The 25,316-nt window shown below is 42.2% G+C and overlaps 1 protein-coding gene and 1 pseudogene across 1 annotated transcript; both read right to left on the bottom strand.

The window, feature by feature from the left end:
• Positions 1 to 9,689: 9,689 nt before the first annotated feature.
• On the bottom strand, positions 9,690 to 15,488 carry LOC115189422 (NACHT, LRR and PYD domains-containing protein 1b allele 3-like). Its single transcript, XM_029748045.1, has 7 exons — positions 15,297 to 15,488; positions 14,950 to 15,164; positions 14,499 to 14,761; positions 14,213 to 14,341; positions 10,811 to 10,937; positions 10,706 to 10,735; positions 9,690 to 10,222 (listed from the first exon to the last, which is right to left on the bottom strand). Exons 1-7 carry the CDS (start codon positions 15,443 to 15,445, stop codon positions 9,888 to 9,890), a joined length of 1,248 nt encoding a protein of 415 aa, XP_029603905.1. The 5' UTR covers positions 15,446 to 15,488; the 3' UTR covers positions 9,690 to 9,887.
• Positions 15,489 to 15,557: 69 nt separating this feature from the next.
• Positions 15,558 to 24,036, bottom strand: LOC115189385 (uncharacterized; annotated as a pseudogene).
• Positions 24,037 to 25,316: the final 1,280 nt, after the last annotated feature.

Genomic DNA, 25,316 nt, shown 5'->3' with positions numbered 1-25,316 from the left:
GGAAACGATTTCCTGAACATCAACGCCATAGTAAAACACTGTTTTTAGATATAAATATGAACTTGATAGAACTAAAAATGCATGCATTGTCTAACAAAATGTCCTAGGAGTGTCATCTGATGGAGATTGTAAAAGGTTAGTGCATAATTTTAGCTGATTGTATGGTTTTGGTGACGCATGTCTTTGAATCGACAATGCATTGCACACAGCTATTGTCAATGTACTCTCCTAACATAACCTAACTTTATGCTTTCCCCGTAAAACCTTTTTGAAATCGGTAAACGTGGTTAGATTAAGAAGATGTTTATCTTTCAAAGGCTGTAAGTTAGTTGTATGTTTGAGAAATTTGAATTTGTACATTTATTTGGTTTCAAATTTGCCGCTCTTGAAATGCACCTGCTGTTGATAGGGTGCGCCACAGGTGGCACGCTAACGTCCCAGGTAGCCTCAAGAAGTTATTAATCATATAATTTCCATTACAATCCTCCCTATTGGCTAAATATTTCACCTACACTATAACACATCTATTTTTATTGGATTAAGAAATTTCACACAAAATCAAACTAATTCAGAAATATCACACACAATCAAACTAATTCAGGACATCAAAGAAAACAAATGCATATACTGTCAACACATACTTATCGATGACTGTTCGAAGCCTATCTCCAATCATAACTCTTCGGATTAAGATTTTTGTTATTACCTTCATTTAAAAAAACAGTCTTCCTAAACACTAAAGATGGTCTCATCTAACATGGGCTCCTCATAATTGAATGAATCCTCCACCAGGCTCGGCGGTAGATATTTGTCGTCCCACTGGTCTGAACTTGGAATTGGTCCGTATCTCACCATCTGCTCCGTTATCAATCTCTCCAGAACCCTGGAAATGAGACCTCTTGCACAAGGGACCAAACAACAACCCCACAATACAAACACACTCATACAGGTGAAAGCAGCCCACAACACAGTGATTACAACATTGATCCGTCTGGAGCTGTGTTTATTTAAAAAATAACCGTACAGCAATGAACCCCAATCATTCTACATACCTCGCCCTTTTCTGCCAATAACATATCGAGAGTCAGTCTATTTTACCAGGTCATGAGGGAGGTGGCGGATAATTGGTCAGAGAACCCCTTTACTGCATCCCCGGTTTCACTCATGAATCTCTGTTGATTATAATAGATGTCATTAATCCAATGATGTCATTAATCCAATCCACATTTTTATTTACTGTCAACTACCAAAAGAATGTAGTGTTAAAGCCTTCACCCATTTGATTCACAGCTTTGTATTCATCTGGAACTTCCCTGAGGACGCCAACAGCATCATTCTAGGCAAAGCTACTCCCATACTGGTCAAAACTCCCCCTGTGTCTACTTTAGCCTCCTATAACTGGCCTCTGATGACTAACTCGACCTGGTTGGACCAATAACCCCGGGGCGCAATTTCCTAACCACCCTTTTTGGTCATTTCTGTCGTTTGCGTCCTTTACTGGTACTAGCCCACCCTACCTCAGTTATAGTTGCTGTGAGGTTAAGAATTTTCTCTGTACTTCCAAACCTGTCAGTCACATTAACGATTGCATTACAGCCATTAAATTCATCTAAGTTCTCGGTGCCATTCTTGTATCTATAACACTGGTACTCATCAGGAGTTAAAGTGAACCGAGGTAGGTTGGCCGAGTACTTCAATCTGGCCCACCCAATCCCTGTAAAGTTATTTGCTTTCCTAGGGAATTGTTTAATGTTTACCTTAAATCCTACATCTTCTGATCTTCTTTGCCTCTTTATTCTATAAGTCACTCATCATTGTATTATATAGTTTATCTTTTACTTCTTCTCAATGACAACGGTGTCATCTAATTAGTACCAGAAGGTGGTGGATCTGTATATATCAGAAAGATTACCAAGACTATGATGCAGCTCAGAGTCCCTACTCTTCCCAAAAACCGCCAACCCTCTCCTGCCCTTAGTCGGTCTGCTAGGTACCGCCCCATACTCACACCTCTAGGAGCACACACAGTGATGAACGGTCGGGATAGGGAATCTTCGTTAAGGAGGTAACCCCCGGACCCTGTTGGTACTCGGTTCTTCTCCTAACTCTGTGTGTGATCAGCAGTGCTCATATGTGTACATACCTTCTTGCAGTGGATAACGTGGACCCAAGTGACTCTCTTAGCTTTTCTAATGGCAAAGGCAGTGGTTTAGCAGAACCTGGTATGGGCCTTCCCAACGGGGATGCTTCCAGTCTTTTCTCCTCAGGGAAAGGATCCACACCCAGTCTCCTGGTTGGATTGAGTGAATCACCTTCTCCTGTAATTCACCTGTTGTACACAAAATCTTGGACATATGGGTTTGGTTAACAAACAGTCTTCTCATGTGCTCTGCTAGTATTTCTTCAACTTCCATGTCTACCTGTTCTGGTATCTCTAACTCTGGCATTCTATTTGTTCAACCTGATTAGCTAAAATGTCATCCATCATTTAAAGAGATAGATCCTAGTAAACCAACTGTAGGGATAATATCTTGACCTAATATTTTAGCTACCATAATCATGTCCACCAAGTAAGTTGGAAACACTTCTACCCATTTGCTATACTTATCTATTATTGTTAAACACCCCTTCTTCCCCTCTCTTCGGAGTAATTCAATAAGGTCCATTTCCAAATGTTGGAGTGGATATTCTACATTTTTTTTTCAAGTAATTATTCTCTTTGCCATTAAGTAGTTATCCTCTAGGCCATTAAGTAGTTATCCTCTAGGCCACCACTCTTTCCTAACCTGCAGTGTTTCCTAACCTGTTCTATCACCTGCTCTACCATCCTTCCCCCCTGTTGATACATGGCTCTGCCCATGTATTGCTGCATATCTAAATAATGTCTTTGGTAAGAGTAGTAAATTATCCTTATGTCAGACCTTATCTTGTAGGATTGCCCCTTTCATTTTCCACATGTCCAATTCTTCCTGGGTCATTCGTTCTCGGCTATCCTGTAACAATTCTCTGTCAAGTGTCTTCTCTGCTTTAAGATTTATCTGTGCTGCTTTGTATGGTTTTAAATGCCTATGTGCTTGTCTGTGTAAATAGTAACTTTTCTCTCCTTTCTTATCTCGCCGGCTCTAGTCAATGCTGCTATTTCGGCCTGCTGTGCAGAATAGTGTCTGGGCAGTGGTTCGGTGTCTAACACCTTAGTTCCTGAAACCAACTACGCTTTCATTCCCCTTTTAGTTAGGGTAACAACTACTTTCAACAAAATCATCATATCTCTTCCTAGCGAATTTACCAAACATGAACTTAAAATCAAAACTAAAATAAATGCCAATGGAGCCGATAGTCGCTCCATGAATTAATATCCTAAAGCTAAGCAAACCAAACTAAATTCTCTTCCTATCTTCTCCTCCTGGCCCCCCTCCTTCCTTCCTGCTACTCCCCAACCCTCAAGGTTTCAGCAGTGTGGGGGAGAACTTCTCCGTCTGCCCTTCCTTCAACGATTCTATGTGTGTATAACTTCTAAGATTCCATATGTGTGTGCAATAAAATGCAAATTAATTACTTAAAAATCATACAATGTGATTTTCTGGATTTTTGTTTTAGATTCATCTCTCACAGTTGAAGTGTACCTATGAAAAAAAACTACAGACCTCTACATGCTTTGTAAGTAGCAAAACCTGCAAAATCAGCAGTGTATCAAATACTTGTTCTCCCCACTGTATGTTACAACTTTCTCCTCTCTTTCGGCTTCACACTTATGAAATGTCTACGACTTTAAATGTACCATGTAAATCACCACATTAACAAAATACTTAATAAAACTCCTTTCAAATAAAAACACATTTTGGTCGGTGCTATTCTATCGCAGTCACCTATCCTCTCATTATAATTCATTAGATTTAGGTAACTGTCTCTTCAATTTAAACTAAACAAGCTATCAAAACGTTCGGTTTATATCTTAAACAACCACTAACAACCTTATCTTTCCAGGCAAAATATACCAACAGTTGAATGACAATCAGCACCTCAAATTTTAATCCACTGATGCATAGGCTGAGAAACAAACCAGAGCCTCCCGCCTGGCAGTCGAGAATTCTACCGCTGAACCACCAACGTGCTATTGAACTAATGGAGACTCCTCGCAAACAACCCTATTTCTAAATGTCTGTAGTCATAAAATTAGGCACGTACTACCGATACAATTTCCAGAACATAGCCTTAATGTAATTGTCTAAGCTTTTCGCCTGCGATTACTCTCCTTAACCTTGCTCCTGTTTACTCTGCCTCTCTCTTTTTCTCTTTCTCAGAATTTAGGAATAATTACTATTGTGACTTTTGATAAGTTATAAGGTCTCACACATATACGAGTTACCGAACTTATGACTTTTAACTGGGCAATAACCCTATCTCACACGCACATCCTTTTTTGTCTTCCCCCTGCTGATATCCTTCTTCAAACCTTCTCTCTCTCTTTCTCTACACTTGCCTTCTTGCCTTCTTCTCCGGGCTTCAGACAGCCACACCCTGGCTATATCTAACCCTTGACCTGCTGTTTCCCTGTCTTGTCCCAACATACCTTATGTATCTTTCTGATCATTAGTCCCAACTTTTCTACATCCAAACTTCCATCAAATTCATACTTCCTTCTCCACATTGGACCGAAATAAATATTTATTTTATAACATTTAACTCCATGTATCGCTCATCTCCCGTTAATTCCTGCACCTCCTTTGAGGATTTGCCACCCATGGTTATCCAATAACTATCATTGTTATTATGCTTTTCTCACAATTTGTGTGTACTTACTATTAATCTCTATGTGAGTGCTTTCTACCGTTATTATTAACTTCTCTAGGACCGGCGGGACGAATTCGTCCCACCTACGTAATAGCCAGTTGAATCCTGTGGCGTGATTTTCAAATACCTTTGAAATGCTATTACTTCAATTTCTCAAACATATGACTATTTTACAGCTATTTAAAGACAAGACTTTCGTTAATCTAACCACACTGTCCGATTTCAAAAAGGCTTTACAACGAAAGCAAAACATTAGATTATGTCAGCAGAGTACCCAGCCAGAAATAATCAGACACCCATTTTTCAAGCTAGCATATAATGTCACAAAAAAACAGAAGACAGCTAAATGCAGCACTAACCTTTGATGATCTTCATCAGATGACACCTAGGACATTATGTTATACAATACATGCATGTTTTGTTCAATCAAGTTCATATTTATATCAAAAAACAGCTTTTTACATTAGCATGTGACGTTCAGAAGTAGCATACCCCCCGCAAACTTCCGGCAAATTTACTAACAATTTACTAAATTACTCACGATAAACGTTCACAAAAAGCATAACAATTATATTAAAACTCTAATTCAATTTAAAACATCTATGTGTATCACAATCTATGTGTCTTCTTCTCACAATCTAGAATTTTGTCACTCCTCTCTATGTGGGTGCTACCACTCTATGCTCACGATCTATGTGTATTTGCTTTTCACTTTAACCTGGTTTTGTTCTATTATGACTACTAATTTGGATGTATGATTATCTTACCTTGTTTTGTTTAATTCCAATCTGTTAATTTGGATCTATAAGTAATTTACCTCGTCTTGTTTAATTTAATGCTCTCGCCTCTCCTCCTTTTTGGACTTTATTTCAGTGTTGTCTTTTGAATCGCATCTATGGTTAACTCACTCTTGTTAATTGACCATTTCAGTTATCTTGTTCGCATAGAATTACCGTCCTATCTCACTAAACCTATTTTATAGCCTCTCCTCTCCTCAATTTAGGACTTTATTTAGGTATGTCTCTTGATTCGGATCTATGGTTAATTTGCCATTCGTTAACAGGCCATTTTTCTCGAAAAAAAGCGATAATATTCCAACCGGGAAAGCGTGTAAGCGTACAAAGAGAGAGAAAATAAAAGCATGCTATCCTCTCGTGCACGAGCCTGAGTCTCATAGTATTGTTACTGGCCACTATCCAAACGCGCTAATGTTTTTCAGCCAGAGCCTGCAAAGCCACGATTCAGCTTTTTGCCACCTTCTGAGATCCCATGGGAGCCGTAGGAAGTGTCACGTAACAGCAGAGATCCTCTGTAATGGATAGAGATAATCAAGAAGGGCAAGAAATGGTCAGACAGGGTACTTCCTGTACAGAATCTTCTCAGGATTTGGCCTGCCAAATGAGTTCTGTTATACTCACAGACATCATTCAAACAGTTTTAGAAACTTTGGAGTGTGTTCTATCCAAAGCTAATAATTATATGCATATTCTAGTTTCTGGGCAGGAGTAATAATCAGATTAAATCGGGTACGTTTTTTATCCGGCCGTGAAAATACTGCCCCCTATCCATAACAGGTTAATTAAGCTAGTTTTATTTATGGTAGTGCACATGTACCTCAGGTCTTTGCGGACCTGCTCCCTTATCAATTTTGTTAATTCACAAAGTAAAAACACCTTAGTGAATCTGTGTAGAATAACTAAGCTCCTATTATTGGTAAATTCCAAGTATTTAGAACATTAAGTCCAAGATATCTTAAACCATTCCCCCAAATTTGTAAATAAAGGTTTATTGACCTTCGTCTTGTAGGCTGGGAAAAGCAATGTTGGTTGGATTCCGTCACCGTTTCTGTCGACCCTAGATATTTACCGGACTGTTATGGAACCCCAATTTCAGGGGACAGGTCTTTAATTTAAGAGTCAATGACCCGCCCGTGCAAAGTTTTTGGCGTGTTACCTTAGGAAGACAGGGACAGATTTTGGAATCCGGCTCGAAGGACCAAATTGTTACGGGAATTAAGTTATCAATGTTCTTAAACCGAACTTCAATTAAACTACTCAGTCTGCCCCACCAGAGTGTGGAAGATTCTGGTTGAATGAAGCAGATGGAGACCCAGCCAACAATGGTCAAAACGTTTATTTATGAGAGCTCTAAAATCCATACAATGCACAAAGCCTTTTATATGAATGTAAATGACCATATTGAAAGACACTCTCAGTAGTGATGTAATTTTGTAAATGCTATATTGTGATATTGTTTCATAAAAAAACGTGTTGCAATGTATATACTTTAGTATGTTTAGTTAAACGGAAAATGAAGGTTTGAATAGGTAATTGCTTAATTAATTAGTGTTAATTGTTCTGAGGGGAGGGGCTAGCCCTACAAAAGGAGCCTCTCTTTCAGTTCATGGAGAGGCATTTTGGATTGAGCTGTGGATGGGGCAGCATTGTTTTTAACTGTCCCATAAGGTATATGTTTGATGGCAGTACTGTTGTTTTTGTTCCGGAATCACTATGTAAATAAACGCACAGAAGAACTTTTGCGGCTCCGCCATCTTTTTATTTTGATAGAGTTTAGGTTTTCCAGTTTAGCCTTCTGGCCTACTCTACGTGAAAGTCTGTTTCCTAGTGAATACACCCCATGCTGTTGAATAGGAGTGATAATCTAGGATCAGGTCTGTTTCCTAGTGAATACACCCCATGCTGTTGAATAGGAGTGATAATCTAGGATCAGGTCTGTTTCCTAGTGAATACACCGCATGGTGTTGAATAGGAGGGTTGATCTAGGATCAGGTCTGTTTCCTAGTGAATACACCCCATGGTGTTGAATAGGAGGGTTGATCTAGGATCAGGTCTGTTTCCTAGTGAATACACCCCATGCTGTTGAATAGGAGTGATAATCTAGGATCAGGTCTGTTTCCTAGTGAATACACCCCATGGTGTTGAATAGGAGTGATAATCTAGGATCAGGTCTGTTTCCTAGTGAATACACCCCATGGTGTTGAATAGGAGGGTTGATCTAGGATCAGGTCTGTTTCCTAGTGAATACACCACATGGTGTTGAATAGGAGGGTTGATCTAGGATCAGGTCTGTTTCGTAGTGAATACACCCCATGGTGTTGAATAGGAGGGTTGATCTAGGATCAGGTCTGTTTCCTAGTGAATACACCCCATGGTGTTGAATAGGAGTGTTGATCTAGGATCAGGTCTGTTTCCTAGTGAATACACCCCATGGTGCTGAATAGGAGGGTTGATCTAGGATCAGGTCTGTTTCCTAGTGAATACACCCCATGGTGTTGAATAGGAGGGTTGATCTAGGATCAGGTCTGTTTCCTAGTGAATACACCCCGTGGTGTTGAATAGGAGTGTTGATCTAGGATCAGGTCTGTTTCCTAGTGAATACACCCCATGGTGTTGAATAGGAGTGATAATCTAGGATCAGGTCTGTTTCCTAGTGAATACACCCCATGGTGTTGAATAGGAGTGTTGATCTAGGATCAGTTCTCCCCGGTCCAAATGATTCAGATTCTAATTCTGATCCACTGTTATGAACCGGCTCATAGTCCGTAACAAAGAGGGAGACAATGTGGAGATATAGATAAACATATTTATTAAATAAAGTCAACTATATACAAGTAACAATGGGGTGTGTAGTCAGTAGTGGATGTGTTCACAGATGGTGATAATGAGGGCTGTTGAGAGGTGCCAAAACAAATGAACACAACGAAGCCCCAAAATGCCACAACCAAAAACAACATTGTGTCTGGGTGGAGAGAGTCTCCTCAATGAATGGGGGAAAGGTGTATTTATCCCCTGGACACAGCCGAGCCCAGGTGTGTCCCATTTCACTGACGACCCATCCGGCTCCGCCCACTGACATCCTATTAAAGAAAACAAGATCAAAGAGAAAGAATTCTGCAGACAGAGCGGGAGGGTCGTCACAGAGTGGCAGAGCGGGAGGGTCGTCACAGAGTGGCAGAGAGGGAGGGTCGTCACAGAGTGGCAGAGAGGGAGGGTCGTCACAGTGTGACAGAGCGGGAGGGTCGTCACAGAGTGACAGAGCGGGAGGGTCGTCACAGAGTGGCAGAGCGGGAGGGTCGTCACAGAGTGGCAGACTGGGAGGGTCGTCACAGAGTGGCAGAGCGGGAGGGTCGTCACAGAGTGGCAGAGCGGGAGGGTCGTCACAGAGTGACAGAGCGGGAGGGTCGTCACAGAGTGGCAGAGCGGGAGGGTCGTCACAGAGTGACAGAGAGGGAGGGTCGTCACAGAGTGACAGAGAGGGAGGGTCGTCACAGAGTGACAGAGCGGGAGGGTCGTCACAGTGTGACAGAGCGGGAGGGTCGTCACAGTGTGACAGAGCGGGAGGGTCGTCACAGAGTGGCAGAGCGGGAGGGTCGTCACAGAGTGGCAGAGCGGGAGGGTCGTCACAATGTGACAGAGCGGGAAGGTCGTCACAGTGTGGCAGAGCGGGAGGGTCGTCACAGTGTGGCAGAGCTGGAGGGTCGTCACAGAGTGGCAGAGATGGAGGGTCGTCACAGAGTGGCAGAGCGGGAGGGTCGTCACAGAGTGACAGAGCGGGAGGGTCGTCACAGTGTGACAGAGCGGGAGGGTCGTCACAGTGTGACAGAGCGGGAGGGTCGTCACAGAGTGGCAGAGCGGGAGGGTCGTCACAGAGTGACAGAGCGGGAGGGTCGTCACAGTGTGACAGAGTGGGAGGGTCGTCACAGTGTGACAGAGCGGGAGGGTCGTCACAGAGTGACAGAGCGGGAGGGTCGTCACAGTGCGACAGAGTGGGAGGGTCGTCACAGAGTGACAGAGCGGGAGGGTCGTCACAGAGTGACAGAGCGGGAGGGTCGTCACACACACACAATATATATATACAATATATAAAATATTTTTTTCTCCATAACGTTTGTACACTGTTACTATCCATTCTACCATTAGGTTGGTACCCCAACGCTGATACTATACATTCTACCATTAGGATGGTACACCAACACTGATACTATCCATTCTACCATTAGGTTGGTACCCCAACACTGTTACTATCCATTCTACCATTAGGTTGGTACCCCAACACTGTTACTATCCATTCTACCATTAGGTTGGTACTCCAACACTGTTGATCTGAAGCAGTGAACAAAGACAGGGGTCCAGCTCCCCAAGAAGGTTGATCATCCTGGAACATGACTCATTTCCTTTTCTCAACACCATGTCGATGATGTCACGTGCCTTCTCTGCCCTCTCAGCTATCACCTTCACTGACTCCATTTCCTCCTGGTTGATGACTGTGTGTTGCAGGAGTCCGTCCAGCAGTTCATTCAGGACAGGTCTTGACACTCGTTTCACAAACTCTGTCCGTACAGAAAGCAGCTGCTGCTCTGCAGAACCAGTCAGACTGCTCTCAGCCGGACCTCCTGCCCCCAACACAGCACCTGAGAGAGTCAGGTTACAAAATAACTACATTTTTACATTTACATTTCAGTCATTTAGAAGCAGACTACTAAAATAAAAGTATTGAGAAAACATTATCTTTTACAATAACGACCTGAACATATCACATATTCACATTTAGGGACGCTTTCACAGACATAGAAAAACAGTTTGGAGCATTCAGAACCAGGCTAATCTACATCAAGTCCTGGAGGAGATGTCATTGGGCCATTCAGAACCAGGCTAATCTACATAAAGTCTTGGAGGAGATGTAATTTGGTCATTCAGAACCAGGCTAATCTACATCAAGTCCTGGAGGAGATGTCATTGGGTCATTCAGAACCAGGCTAATCTACATAAAGTCCTGGGGGAGATGTCATTCTTCTTGAAGACAGTCTTTTCTAATCAGGACTAGTCCAGGTCCTACAGTAAACCATGTTGACTGACCCTCAAGTCATTGGTTTGTATCTCTCATGTTTACTTACTAGTTGAATGGGTGTCAGAGATGTATTCATCTGAAAGAAACAAAAATATGTTATATCACTCTAAACAGCATCTGTCAGAAAAAGTGATGATTGACATTCTCCTACATTTTTGTAGAGTTTCTTTCCATACTGTCCTCTCATCATCACCGATTAATTCCATCTCAATCCCTGTAATTTCCATAACCACCTTGAAAAAGCTTGGTGTGGTGTCTCTATTTATGAGATGAATCCTCTGGAGGGAGAGAGAGGGAGAGAGAGAGAGGTTAAACAAAAACATGGTTAAACATCAATTAAAAACACAACACCAAATCTTCCTCCACAGTAACAACACAACAGCCTCTGAATACCCATATACTCAAACAGATCAATGTTAATCATTTTGTAACAGGCAAACTCAACCTTCAGTCTGGCTGCCAACATCCCCTCCAGCATTCCCACCACGTCCAGAGACCCCTGTCCAGGCAAACTCAACCCTCAGTCTGGCTGCCAACATCTCCTCCAGCATTCCCACCACGTCCACAGACCCTTGTCCCCGAATACTGTTCTTTCATGTTTTCCAAATTGCTAATTTAGCTGCCCCCGACACAAAGTTAAGAGAACTACACCCCTTCTACTAAACCTGGACTTTGTCCCAAATATAAGCATTTGGGAAGAGAAAACCTCTCCCAGAGCGGAGAACCAACCACTGATCAGGTCAATCATCCCCACCAACCTGGGACACTGTAAGAACAGATGTGCCAGAGTTTCAGACTCAGCACAGAATGGACACCCCTCCCCAACATGACAAACTCTCCAAGCCTGCATAACAGACCCATAGAATGGAGTCAGGCCAGACAAATCACCCCCCTCCAGCTTTAAGAGGAAAAGGTGCTTGTCTAAGCCCAAACAGCCTGCTCTCCTCATCAATGTGTAGACTGTATCCACCCAGCTAGAACCGTCTCTGTACAACAGTCTCTGGGCTGCTAGAACCATCACTGTACAACAGTCTCTGGGCTGCTTGAAGCAAGAAAGCCATGATCCTAGAAGAGATGTCCACCAGGCCTTTTCCATCCTCGTGCAGTGGCAGGTACAGGGCTGCATCTTTAATCCAATGTTGTCCAGACCAGAAGAAATGGACAGCTCTTGTATCAGACTGTAGAATCATTAGTCTGTGCCACAGGGTAGAGGTGGCTAGGTTATTAGCTACCAGCACCCTTCCCCTATAAGACAGCTGGGGTAGCACCCATTTCCACCTAGACAATCTGGAACACACCTTCTCCACTACACCATCTCAGTTATTTTTTTGAAAGACATCGGAGCCTAGAAAAAGTCTTCATCCCAACCGTGGAGTGGACCCTATCTGAAGCTGACCTGCCCACAGCGATTCACTCTTTCCCCAATTAACTCTACCTGAGGAGACCCCCTCACACACCTTTAGAGCGTTTGAGAGAACCTTAACATCCTCACCCCCTGTAATAAAAACTGTCACGTCATCTGCATATGCAGACAGTGCTATCGTGGGACCCTTCATAACCCCTGGCATAGAGAAAGCAGTAAGCCTCGCTCTTAAAAAACAAAGCATTGGTTCAATTGCCAGACAATATAACTGTCCTGAAGTTGGGCATCCCTGCCTAATGCCCCTTTGGACAGTAATGGGGCAGCTCAACCCACCCCCCACCTTCATCATACATGAGGCCCCAGCATACAGTAAACTCATCCAAGACAAAAAAACATCCCCAAACCCAAAGGCTTGCATTGTTTTGAACAAGTACTGGTGGTCCACACAGTCAAAAGCCTTCTCCTGATCCAATGAAAGTAAACCCACATTCACATCAGACAGTTTAGAAACGTCTAAAACATCTCTTATCAGAAACAAGTTATCAACGATAGAGCGGTCAGGTACACAGTCAGACTGGTCCTTGTGGACCAACAACCCCAGATATTCTATCAACCTGTTTGAGAGACATTTAGATACAATTTTATATTATGCACACAGCAATGCAACAGGTTGCCAGTTTTTTTAAAGGGCCAAATCCTCCCTTTTGGCAACAATGAAAGCACAGCACATTGACAGGATACAGAAAGAGAATCCTCATGAAAAGATTCACACACCACTTCATAAAAATCCCCCCCAATGGACAGCTGGGGTAGCACCTCAGTGCTTATAGAACTCAGATGGTAAAACATCGATGCCAGGGGCTCCGGGGTCACTGAGTGAGCAACTTCAATTCAATAGATTTGATGTCCTGTTCAAGGGCCCTGATAGTCTCTTTAACTTCAATACTAGACAGAGCAGTATACTGTTGACAAGACACACATATTTGGGACTTCCCAACCTCCCACCATTGTCTCAAGGATTCAAATTCTAATTAATAACCGTCCATTTTTCCCAGAACAACAAAAACTTTTCCCAAAACATGGCGTCATGTAATATCTTCACATTAAAATACCAATAAGGTGTTGACCTTAATAACAGGACAAGTGAATATCAATAGTAACAATATGGGGATCAGAAAAACCCACAGGAGTAATGTTATCTTACAACTCTACTACAGTAGAGCTCAGATACATATAACCAGTCTAACCTTGCTGCACTGACACCACCTTCATTAACTACTACAGTAGAGCTCAGATACATATAACCTGTCTAACCTTGCTGCACCGACACCACCTTCATTAACTACTACAGTAGTGATCAGATACATACAACCTGTCTAACCTTGCTGCACTGACACCACCTTCATTAACTACTACAGTAGTGATCAGATACATACAACCTGTCTAACCTTGCTGCACCGACACCACCTTCATTAACTACTACAGTAGAGCTCAGATACATATAACCTGTCTAACCTTGCTGCACCGACACTGCCTTCATTAACTACTACAGTAGAGCTCAGATACATACAACCTTTCTAACCTTGCTGCACCGACACCACCTTCATTAACTACTACAGTAGAGCTCAGATACATACAACCTGTCTAACCTTGCTGCACCGACACCACCTTCATTAACTACTACAGTAGTGATCAGATACATACAACCTGTCTAACCTTGATTGATTGAGTCATCGCCAGCTGCTATCATATCAGAAATATCCATATCCTTCTCCTGATCCTCAACTGAGGCCACAGACCCCTGACTCCCCTCTGCCACATCCCTCTCAACACTCCTCACTTGTACCACATATCTCGTACCGGGCATCTCCTCCACTGCCATCGCCATCTCCAGTGACATCCCCATGTGGGTCGCCATCCCCACCAAAACCAGAACAATTCAACAAGAAATACAATATATCTAATTCTACCACTGAAAAAAACCTGAATCAGCAGAAAAAGGAAAACCACCAAGAAAAGTAAACAAGAAAGAAACCACAGGCGATCTAACTCAAGACAACACTCACATTCGCTCATACAATACCCAGCATGCACCAAACACTGCCAGCATGCACAGAGACAGAGAGAGAGAGAGATGTGACTTGTAACTTAAATGTCAGATACATGTTTTTAAGTCAACTAAAACTGTACCGGTGGAGTGATGGAGGTAGAACAGGGAATGTTCAGTCTGAAGGAACTATTCAGTTTGAAGGACTGCTCTGGTCTTGTGTTAGGAAACCTTTTAGACCCTTGAAACTTTGATTCCTGTTGTTCCACAGACTGCGAAACGAGGCATGGAATACACAGGCAGTCAATGTATAGTCTAATTCAAACATTATTCATAAAACTAGCAACACACTTATCTTCATTTAATGAGTGTAAACATAAACTGCACCACTGGTTAGTTAAGGTCATCTCTATAATAATGATACCTCACCAGTATTTGGCCGGGGTTACTGGGGAACAGGTATAGATGTGGAATTAGTTTATTTATTTCCTTCATCACTGTCAGATAGAGCATCAGCTCACAGTGGACATCGACGTTCCAAGACAGTAATCTCAGTATCAGAGAGATAACTGAGAACTTGGGATGGAGAATCTTAGCATGGAATCTGGTGACCTCATGCACTTCCTCTAAAGACACTCCATGTTCCTCTACATGAAGAATCTTCATCTCATTCCTCAGGGAAGGGTTGGTCCCTGAACAACACAATAAAAAGGAGACAGAAAGACAAATATTGTAGTTTTCATCCAACTAAAACACAAAGAATATGCAGTACCAGATCACAGTAAACTCAAACTCCCAGAATAGTTAATTAATTAATTCAGGAAGTGAAACTCAGTTACATGGAAATGTCTTTCTGAATACTATTTCTATTTGGTTTTACCTAAACAGACACAGTGTGGCAGATGAACTTCCTCCAGTTCACCTAACTCCATAGTGATGTCCAGCAATGGACCACCTTGTGTGTACTGCATGTCTTTCAGACGGTGACTGTAGGGTTCCCAGTTCCTGAAGTGATACTTCAGAATGACATCTCTCTCACACAGCCAGCGGAGCCCAGACACTGTGCACTCATAACTCCCTTTGGGTGTCCTGTGTCTGAGGGCAACAACAAGATATGGTAGAGAGGGTCAATAGTCAAATGGAGAGGTTGGATTAGAAGACTATTCCCAAAGGTAATGGGGAAATACACTAGCAAGTGGAATGAAATGTTAAAAGTAGTTATTTTACCTGAACACTGTCACTCCCTGGACAGTAGAAGTCAAGGGTTCAATCTGAAGCCAGTGTGTGGAGTCCTGAACAAGGACAAGCATGTCAGTAATACATATGGGGCCTGTTTCCTGGATACAGATTGAGTCTAGTGCTGGACTAAAAAGCATGCTCAATGGAAGTTTCAATAGAAAGTTATTTAAGGTCCAGGACTAGACTTAATCTGTGTCTGGGAAACTGGCCCATTAACCAAATTAACTAATCTAATGTATTTATCCAATGTTACATGGAATGCTGGTGATTTATCAATTCAACTGTCGAATTACAAAATATGACAACAGCTAAAATCCTGCATGACTACAAGCAGAACAGAGGACTGTCTATATCCCAGTATGAATGGTTGGTCAGTACACACCTGGCTTTGAGACTGTGTTTATATTACTAAAGCAGAACACAGGACTGTCTATATCCCAGTGTAAATGGTTGGTCAGTACACACCTGGCTTTGAGACTGTGTTTATATTACTAAAGCAGAACACAGGACTGTCTATATCCCAGTATGAATGGTTGGTCAGTACACACCTGGCTTTGAGACTGTGTTTATATTACTTAAACAGAACACAGGACTGTCTATATTCCAGTATGAATGGTTGGTCAGTACACACCTGGCTTTGAGACTGTGTTTATATTACTAAAGCAGAACACAGGACTGTCTATATCCCAGTATGAATGGTTGGTCAGTACACACCTGGCATTGATACTGTGTTTATATTACTAAAGCAGAACACAGGACTGTCTATATCCCAGTATGAATGGTTGGTCAGTACACACCTGGCTTTGAGACTGTGTTTATATTACTAAAGCAGAACACAGGACTGTCTATATCCCAGTATGAATGGTTGGTCAGTACACACCTGGCTTTGAGACTGTGTTTATATTACTAAAGCAGAACACAGGACTGTCTATATCCCAGTATGAATGGTTGGTCAGTACACACCTGGCTTTGAGACTGTGTTTATATTACTAAAGCAGAACACAGGACTGTCTATATCCCAGTATGAATGGTTGGTCAGTACACACCTGGCTTTGAGACTGTGCCTGACTCCTGCAGGTATGTAAAAGTAAGAATTGACATTATGACTTACCTCAACATGGACACAAGTCTTACAGCTCTGAGGAATCCCTGAAGTCAAAAGTAGTTATTTAAAATGGACAATCTCATGGAATATTGAATTAATAATTATTAAATAGACTTGAGATAAAAATGAATATTAGTGATCAACAGTCTCAGAATGTACACTCATTAGCATACCATAATCTGACATTAGTGTTATATTAATTAATGTTTGTGGAAGCAGGAAACAACATCGTTCTGGTCCATGTTTTGTAGATGTTGGGGGCCTGATTTCTATTAGATCCTAGGATTAGAGCTTAAAGGTAGAGTCAGTTAAATGATGTTGTACGAGCAGCACCACAGATATTGTGATGAGCAAGATGCCTGACTTCTCTCTCACACAGTCACACACAGTATCAGCCCATGTGCAAGGGTTCTCTTCACTCTCTTACAGAGTGTTAGTCACGGGACCAAAACAGCGGAGAAGTTTAGCCTTGTGCTACAACACTCTTAGTTGTTGTGGAAATTGACCCACTATGCTGTTTACTATGTGCATCTACGTCATATTGCTGACTCTACCTTTAAGTTTGTATTGACCAAATAGATCATGATTGTGTTCCTTGACTGGGACTCAACTACAATGAACGCTTAAAACAATTTTGATTTAAAAACAATTATCAGTTAACACTCACATTTCTCAGGTCCAGGCTTGATCCAACTCTCTCCACCATGGTCTCTGGTGTCCTCAGGTCCAGGCTTGATACAACTCTCTCCACCATGGTCTCTGGTGTTGGAGAAGCAGAAAGATAGACAGCGATTAAACTAAATACAACTTATAAAGGCTTGATATAGCATACATACAGTCTGTCTCTAGGTCAAACAGAACACATTAAAACACACCACTACTACTAATCTAACTGTCTGTAGGTCCAACAGAACACATTAAAACACACCACTACTACTAATGTAATTATAGAAATTATTCCAGAGGAAACAAATGATGAAACATTGCTATGACTCACCTCTGAATGTGTTGGACATCTATCTGACACAGGGTCACTGAGGTCATTGAGTAGGAGGGGGAAAACCAAAACCCAGGATAGAGGGGTTCAGTGAATCTGGTGTGTTCTGTGTGAAGGTGTGTCAGTGTACCAGAGGAGGACACACTATAGAAGGACAAAGTACCAGCTGGCCAGTCCAGATACACTCCAACTCTGTTAGAATGAGGACGAGGGATGGATCTCGTACGGACTCCAGCATGGTAAAAGTGATAACCTTTATCATAGCAGAATAAACACCAGGACTTCCTATTGAATCCAATCCAACATTCACTCTCCTGTCCCTTCCTCTTTATTCCTTTGTACACCAGACCAATGAATGCCACGTCACCATCCCTGTCACCATCCCTCTCCACCTCCCAGTAATAACGAGATCCAGATAAGCCTTCTCTGCAGAGAACTTGGTGACAACCGTCAAATCTGTCTGGATGGTCTTCATAATGCTGCTCCTCTTTCACACGTGTCACCTTCCTGTTCCCCTCAGACAGTATCATGTTTGGGTTTGCTGTATTTGAGTCCAGGGTGAGATGACAGGCATCTGTAGACAAAAGGAGAGTTTAATCAAACCACATCTTCATATAACATGTTGTTTTGTAGGTACAGAACAAGTATTGATTAGTTACTATGTTACTATAGTTCTGAATATGCAGGTAATTAGGATTAAAATGACTTACATTTCCTCTGCCCTGATTTCAGCCTGCACTCTCCACCATGATCCACACTGTAGGACAAACAGGTTATTGACTGACAAAGACCTAATAAAGCAGTCAACATTTAAACCATATTGTTGTGTTCTGGTGCACTATCCAAGTTCATTACTAGAGACATACAGGTATTCTATCCTACCCACTGCATACAGAACGGAATAGAATTCATTACTAGAGACATACCGGTATTCTACCCTACCTACTGCATACAGAACGGAGTCCAATTCATTACTAGAGACATACAGGTATTCTATCCTACCTACTGCATACAGAACAGAGTACAATTCATTACTAGAGACATACAGGTATTCTATCCTACCTACTGCATACAGAACGGAGTACAATTCCAACAGGATATCAGAGATGCAGAAGAAGAGTATTCATGTGGTGATGATGTATGCTGTGTTGGAGTGCTCAGCCTGCTGGGTAAACTTCCCCTTAATTCTACCATCATGTCCTCATGTTTCTAACCCTACTACACTACATATGACACAACCACTGCTCACACTATTAGGACATATATTCTGACTTACTTCAGCTTCATCAGTTTATATGTGGGATCCACCAGAGCAGCTGAAAGCAGTCCTCCTGCAGAGTCACCTGGGTGATTGTAGCTCAGGTCCAGCTCTTTCAGGTGGGAGGGGTTTGACCTCAGAGCTGAAGACAGAGCAGCACAGCCCTCCTCTGTGACCAGACAGCCAGACAGCCTACAGAGAGACACAACAGCTGTTTAGGTTGGTGTACTGGTGTCAATCATCTTGTAGGACACCCATACATTTGTCCATGACGCAAACATTGTGAAGAAACGTCAGATTTTCAGAGTACTTGTTTTACTAAGCTCAGTACCGACCTGACTGAAACAGCTGTACTTACCCCAGTGTGTGTCGTTTACAGTCTGGATCCTCCAGTCCAGCAGACAGCAGTGTAACTCAGCTCAGTACAGACCTGAAAAACAGCTGTACTTACCCCAGTGTGTGTAGTTTACAGTCTGGATCCTCCAGTCCAGCAGACAGCAGTGTAACTCAGCTCAGTACAGACCTGACTGAAACAGCTGTACTTACCCCAGTGTGTGTAGTTAATAGTCTGGATCCTCCAGTCCAGCAGACAGCAGTGTAACTCAGCTCAGTACAGACCTGACTGAAACAGCTGTACTTACCCCAGTGTGTGTAGTTTACAGTCTGGATCCTTCAGTCCAGCAGACAGCAGTGTAACTCAGCTCAGTACAGACCTGACTGAAACAGCTGTACTTACCCCAGTGTGTGTAGTTTACAGTCTGGATCCTCCAGTCCAGCAGACAGCAGTGTAACTCAGCTCAGTACAGACCTGACTGAAACAGCTGTACTTACCCCAGTGTGTGTAGTTTACAGTCTGGATCCTCCAGTCCAGCAGACAGCAGTGTAACTCCTGAGTCCTGCAGGTCATTGTCTCTCAGTTCCAGTTGTTTCAGTTGTGAGTTGGGTGAACTCAGGACTGAGGCCAGATGTGAACAGCAACCCTCTGTCAGACCACACTGACCTAGACTAGAGGGCAGAAGAGCACATGATAAACACATGTTTAAAACATCCACATAATACCTCATACTGAAGATATTTAACTCACACTAGTGTCTGTATGTTGCAGAGTGGAATGGTTAGTCCAACACAGAGCAGCTCCACTCCTCTGTCTCCCAGGTCATTGTAGCCGAGGTTCAGTTCTCTCAGGGGGGAGTTTGGTGTCCGCAGAGCTGAGGTCAGAGTCTCACAGGATTCATATGTGATTTTACAGCCATCCAGTCTGGAGAGAGGAGATATGTCGATACACTGTTAAATATGCAAAGGTTTAAGAATAATGAGATGCATTAAGACAATAACAGAAGGACATGATTAACCAATGTTAAAAACATACTTTTTACAACCCTTTTAATTTTTTTTATCTATATTTATTTATATATTTGTAGTATATGTTTTTACAAGATGATTGATGAGAAGAGAATCATCCAGCTCATTGGGAATCTCTCTACACCCCCCATATACCATGTTATTGGGTCTCTCTCTACACCCCCATATACCATGTCATTGGGTCTCTCTCTACACCCCCCATATACCATGTCATTGGGTCTCTCTCTACACCCCCCATATACCATGTCATTGGGAATCTCTCTACACCCCCCATATACCATGTCATGAATTATGCAGACAGACGGATTCAAAGTATGTTTACATTGTAATACTTCTGACAGACAACTTCTAACTCCTCCCATAAGTTTTGGAATTATATCATTCCCAGAAAGCATGAATTATTGACTCATTGTTAGTTTCACACTTAAGACATGACTCTGTCGTTGTGCTGTACAATTTGTTAATTTTGTCTCGCGTAATAAACTCTATACATTAGTTTATACTGGATAAATCATATATTTTTGCTAACTTCAATTTTGTTAGTTATGTTCCAACATTCCCTCCATCTTGTGACCTATATCAGTTATTTTTAAGTCTTGGTTCTTATAGTTTATATTTTTTACTAAAAACACATACTAAATCACTCAATATATTTAACCTTAGTTTGATATATTTATCACATTTGATGAATGTTTCTGCATATTTACCAAGATTTTAAAATAATGTTAACATAATAACTACAAATATATAAACACTATAAAGACAGTGGATACTGAAGAAAGTTAACTCACACTAGTGTCTGTATGTTGCAGAGTGGACTGGTTAGTCCAACACAGAGCAGCTCCAGTCCTCTGTCTCTCAGGTCATTGTTGCTGAGGTCCAGTTCTCTCAGGGGGGAGTTTGGTGTCTGCAGAGCTGAGGCCAGAGTCTCACAGGACTCATATGTGAGTTTACAGTCAACTAGTCTGGAGAGAGGAGATATGTCAATACACTGTTAAATATGCAAAGCTTTAAGAATAATGAGATGCATTAAGACAATAACAGAAGGACATGACTAGACTATGTTAAAAACATACTAACTGACTCAAGATGTTTAACCTTAGTTTCATATATTTATCACATTTCATGTATGTTTCTGCATATTTACCAAGATGTTCAAATAATGTTAAAAACATAATAACACATAATTACTATCAATATATAAACAGTATAAAAACAGTGGATACTGAAGATATTTAACTCACACTAGTGTCTGTATGTTGCAGAGTGGACTGGTTAGTCCAACACAGAGCAGCTTCACTCCTCTGTCTCTCAGGTCATTGTTGCTGAGGTCCAGTTCTCTCAGGGGGGAGTTTGGTGTCTGCAGAGCTGAGGCCAGAGCCTCACAGGATTCATATGTGAGTTTACAGTGATCCAGTCTTGAGAGAGGAGATAATCTGTTAGATATACAAATCCTTCATTATAATGATACTGTATACATCAACTCAATAACAGAACTTACAGTGCTCTCTTGCAGGTTTTCACTACCGGCAACAACCTCTGATAACCTTCCTCTGATGTGTTGTATGTCTTCAGGTCATACTCCTCCAGCACCTCCTCTGACATCAGCAACAGGTAGGCCAGGGCTGAACATTGGTCAGGTTTTAGTCTTGTTTCTGAAAGAGTTCCTGATCGCATGGAGGTCTGCATGTCTTCAACTAGAGAGTTGGCACCAAGTTCATTCAGACAGTGGAACAAGTTGATGATCCTTTCTGGTGAGGATTCCTGGTTGATCTTGTATGAAAGGTACCTGACTGTTCTCTCAACTGTTTCCTCATTGGTCTGTGTTGTACTTCCTGTCTGTGTCAGAATGCCTCGTAACAGTTTCTGATTGGACTCCAGTGAGAGACCCAGAAGGAAGCGAAGGAACAGGTCCAGGTGTCCATTCTTACTTTTTAAGGCCTGCTCCACTGCGCTCATGTGTAAGTCAGACAACTGGAATGACTCCTCTTCATCATTGTCGTCGTCATCATCCTCATCTTCGTCATTGTTCTCCTCCTCCTCGTCCTGCTTATCATCAATCTCCTCCTCATCATCATCATCATCATCATCATCATCATTGTCGTCACCATCATCCTCGTCATCATCCTTCTCCTCATCATCATCATCACTGGTGACTGCTTTGGGGGGGAAAACATTTTCCTTCTTGTCCAGACATGATTCTAAAGCATGCACTGCTGCTAGAAACTCCTGAATGCTCAGATGCACAAAGCTGTAGACCTTCTCTTGGTACAACCCAGATTCTTCTTTAAAGATCTCTGTACACAATGCTGAGTACACTGATGCCTCTGTGACATCAAGGCCACACTCTCTCAGGTCCTCCTCATAGAAGATCAGGTTGCCCTTCTGCAGCTGTTGGAAAGCCAGCTTTGCCAGTTTCAGGATCATGTCTTTGTCTGACTGAGACAGTTCTTTTGGGTTTGTCTCTGTGGCTTTGTTGTACTTCTTGTTCTTCACAATGGTTTGGATGAGCACGAAGTGTGAGTACATCTGGGTCAGAGTTTTGGGGACTTCATCCTTCTCTGCCTCTTTCAGCATCATCTCAAGCACAGTGGCTGATATCCAACAGAAGACTGGCATGTGGCACATGATGTGGAGGCTCCTTGATGTCTTCATGTGTGTGATGATTTCATTGGCCAGATTCTGATCTGTGATTTTCTTCCTGAAATACTCCTCTTTCTGTGGATCATTGAACCCTCGTACCTCTGTCACCTGGTCAAGACACTCAGGAGGGATCTGATTGGCTGCTGCAGGTCGTGTGGTTATCCAGAGGAGAGCAGAGGGAAGCAGATTCCCCTCGAGGAGGTTTGTCAGCAGCACGTCCACTGAGGTTGGCTTCGTGACATCACAGCACTTCTCATTGTTTTTGAAGTCTAGAGGAAGTCGACACTCATCCAGACCATCAAAAATGAAAACAGTTTTGGTTTCACCATCTTCAATGCTGTCAATCTCTTTCAGCTCTGGGAAGTAGTGGGAAAGAAGTTGCATCAGACTGTATTGGTCCTTTTTCAGGTTCAGATCACGGAAAGGAAGAGGAAACATGAAATGAACGTCCTGATTCGCTTTTCCCTCTGCCCAGTCAAGAATGACCTTCTGCACAGAGACTGTTTTTCCAATGCCAGCGATTCCTTTTGTCAGCACAGTTCTGATAGGTTTGTCTTGTCCAGGTAAAGGCTTGAAGATGTCGTTGCATTTGATTGGTGTCTCTTGTGTTGTTTGTTTCTTGGATGCCATCTCTATCTGTCTAACCTCATGTTCATTATTGAGCCCTCCACTTCCACCCTCTGTGATGTAGAGCTCTGTGTAGATGTCCTTTAACAGACTTTGGTTTCCATGGTGTCCAATTCCTTCAGATATGTGTTGATACTTGTGTTTCAGTATAGCCTTAATGTCTTGTTGGACTGTAAGCAGAGTTTGACCTGTAGGAAAACAATGAGAGTTGGGACTCATAAGTTTGTGTGTGCGTGTTTTATAAGGGCCTTTGTACCGTTCTTTGTAATATTGTATGAAATACAGTCTTACTTCTTCTGTCCAGAAGGTTGTGTGTGATCTTTAATGCATCGTCACTGTCCAAACTCTCCACTTCCTTATTGTCATCTGGAAATGGTTCCTGGCTGAAAGCAGGTGGCTGATCACTCTTCATTGATAGCAGGCTGGTTGTAAGGGACTCTGCTCTGGGCTTCTGGACACTGAACAAAACAGGGAGACAGATCACCTCATCAATATCTCATCAATACCCCATCTACTTCATTTTAACAACTGTATAGTGGAACTTCTAGAAGTCCTGATGTTTCTTTATAAAGCTACAGTCTGCAATTGGTAAATCCATTTCTGGCTTTTAAATTAATGATATAGACCTACATTTAATGTAATTTGGGAACACTTTTCTCTTTAGTTTTATATCTTTAAGAGAACTGTATATTTTACATGTCATCTCTTACCTCTTAGAACTGGTGTCTTGAGTCATTTTAGAGGCAGTGGTCCCATCCTCTCTCTCCTCAGAGAGACTCATTTTAGAGGCAGTGGTCTCCTCTCTCTCCCCAGAGAGGCTCATTTTATAGGCAGTGGTCTCCTCCTCTCTCTCCCCAGAGAGGCTCATTTTATAGGCAGTGGTCTCCTCCTCTCTCTCCCCAGAGAGGCTCATTTTAGAGGCAGTGGTCTCCTCCTCTCTCCCCAGAGAGACTCGTTTTATAGGCAGTGGTCTCCTCCTCTCTCCCCAGAGAGACTCGTTTTAGAGGCAGTGGTCTCCTCCCCTCTCTCCCCAGAGAGACTCATTTTAGATGTAAGTCACAACTCACTCAGCTGCAATAAGAAATAACAGAACAGTCAATATTTCTGAACATTGCTGAAGAACCATTAACAACACATTTACTGTCTGAGGTCCAAGAGTTAAATCAGACTTCATATTGTATTCAAACATACACAGTCCAATATGTTATTCATTTGATTTGACTTGCATCCCCATTTGCTGACATTTGTCAACATCTGTTGTCCCCAACTCAACCACTAGATGGAGCTGTAGGCCTACAGCTCTACTCCTTCTAACAACAACCGTAGAAACATAAACAAACCATCTATGGAGACAAATCATCAGTATCATAACACTGGAATGCAACATCCATCCACTTATATCAGTACATCTGTAACAGCCTAAACATTACAAACCTTCTATTAGATCAAATAAGCCTCACGTAACTCCACACTCTCATAGAACTTGTTCTCAACTGGCCTACCTGGTTTAATAAAGGTGAAATAAAATAAAAGACAGATTTTGGGCAGAGTAAGTCCTCTCACTTCGCCTCTTCCTCTCTGTCCCAACTGACCTCAGAAACTTCTACAGACATGTATCAGAGAGGAAGAGGCGAAGCGAGAGGTTTTACTCAGTGAAAACTCTGTCCACGAAAATAAGCCCACGATGTGAGGAGTTGTTGTATGGAGGTCAGTGAGAGTTTGTCGAATTTGGTCAACAAAAAATGGAATTACGAATTTGCTACGTGAGGCTTATTTGATCTAATAGAAGTTTCGTAATGGTTAGGTTGTTACGAGGGAAAATACTTTATATTGGAGTTGTGCCTGTTGTCATAGAGATGGAGGTCTCATCATGGATATAATCTGTTTTAGAATGGACATTGTGCTTGAGGCCTTCCACCATTATAAAGTAGTCAACTGGGTGGGAATTCCTATGAGTTGGGAGCAATCAGCCAATGAATAAGAAAATGTACTACTTTAAAATGGAGATATCTTCAA

Source organism: Salmo trutta, unplaced genomic scaffold (assembly GCF_901001165.1).
Source record: "Salmo trutta unplaced genomic scaffold, fSalTru1.1, whole genome shotgun sequence".
Taxonomy (NCBI): Eukaryota; Metazoa; Chordata; class Actinopteri; order Salmoniformes; family Salmonidae; genus Salmo; species Salmo trutta.
Note: the sequence above shows the minus strand (reverse complement) of the source record. Positions and strands in the feature narration are given on the sequence as shown.

Coding starts and splice junctions, on each gene's coding strand:
- LOC115189422 (XM_029748045.1), bottom strand. CDS start 15,445: ATGCTTTTTAGTCCAGCACTAGACTCAATCTGTATCCAGGAAACAGGC. Junction 14,342..14,498: donor GTAACCCCGGCCAAATACTG/GTGAGGTATCAT, acceptor CTCGTTTCGCAG/TCTGTGGAACAACAGGAATC. Junction 10,223..10,705: donor CTCTGACACCCATTCAACTA/GTAAGTAAACAT, acceptor TGACTCTCTCAG/GTGCTGTGTTGGGGGCAGGA.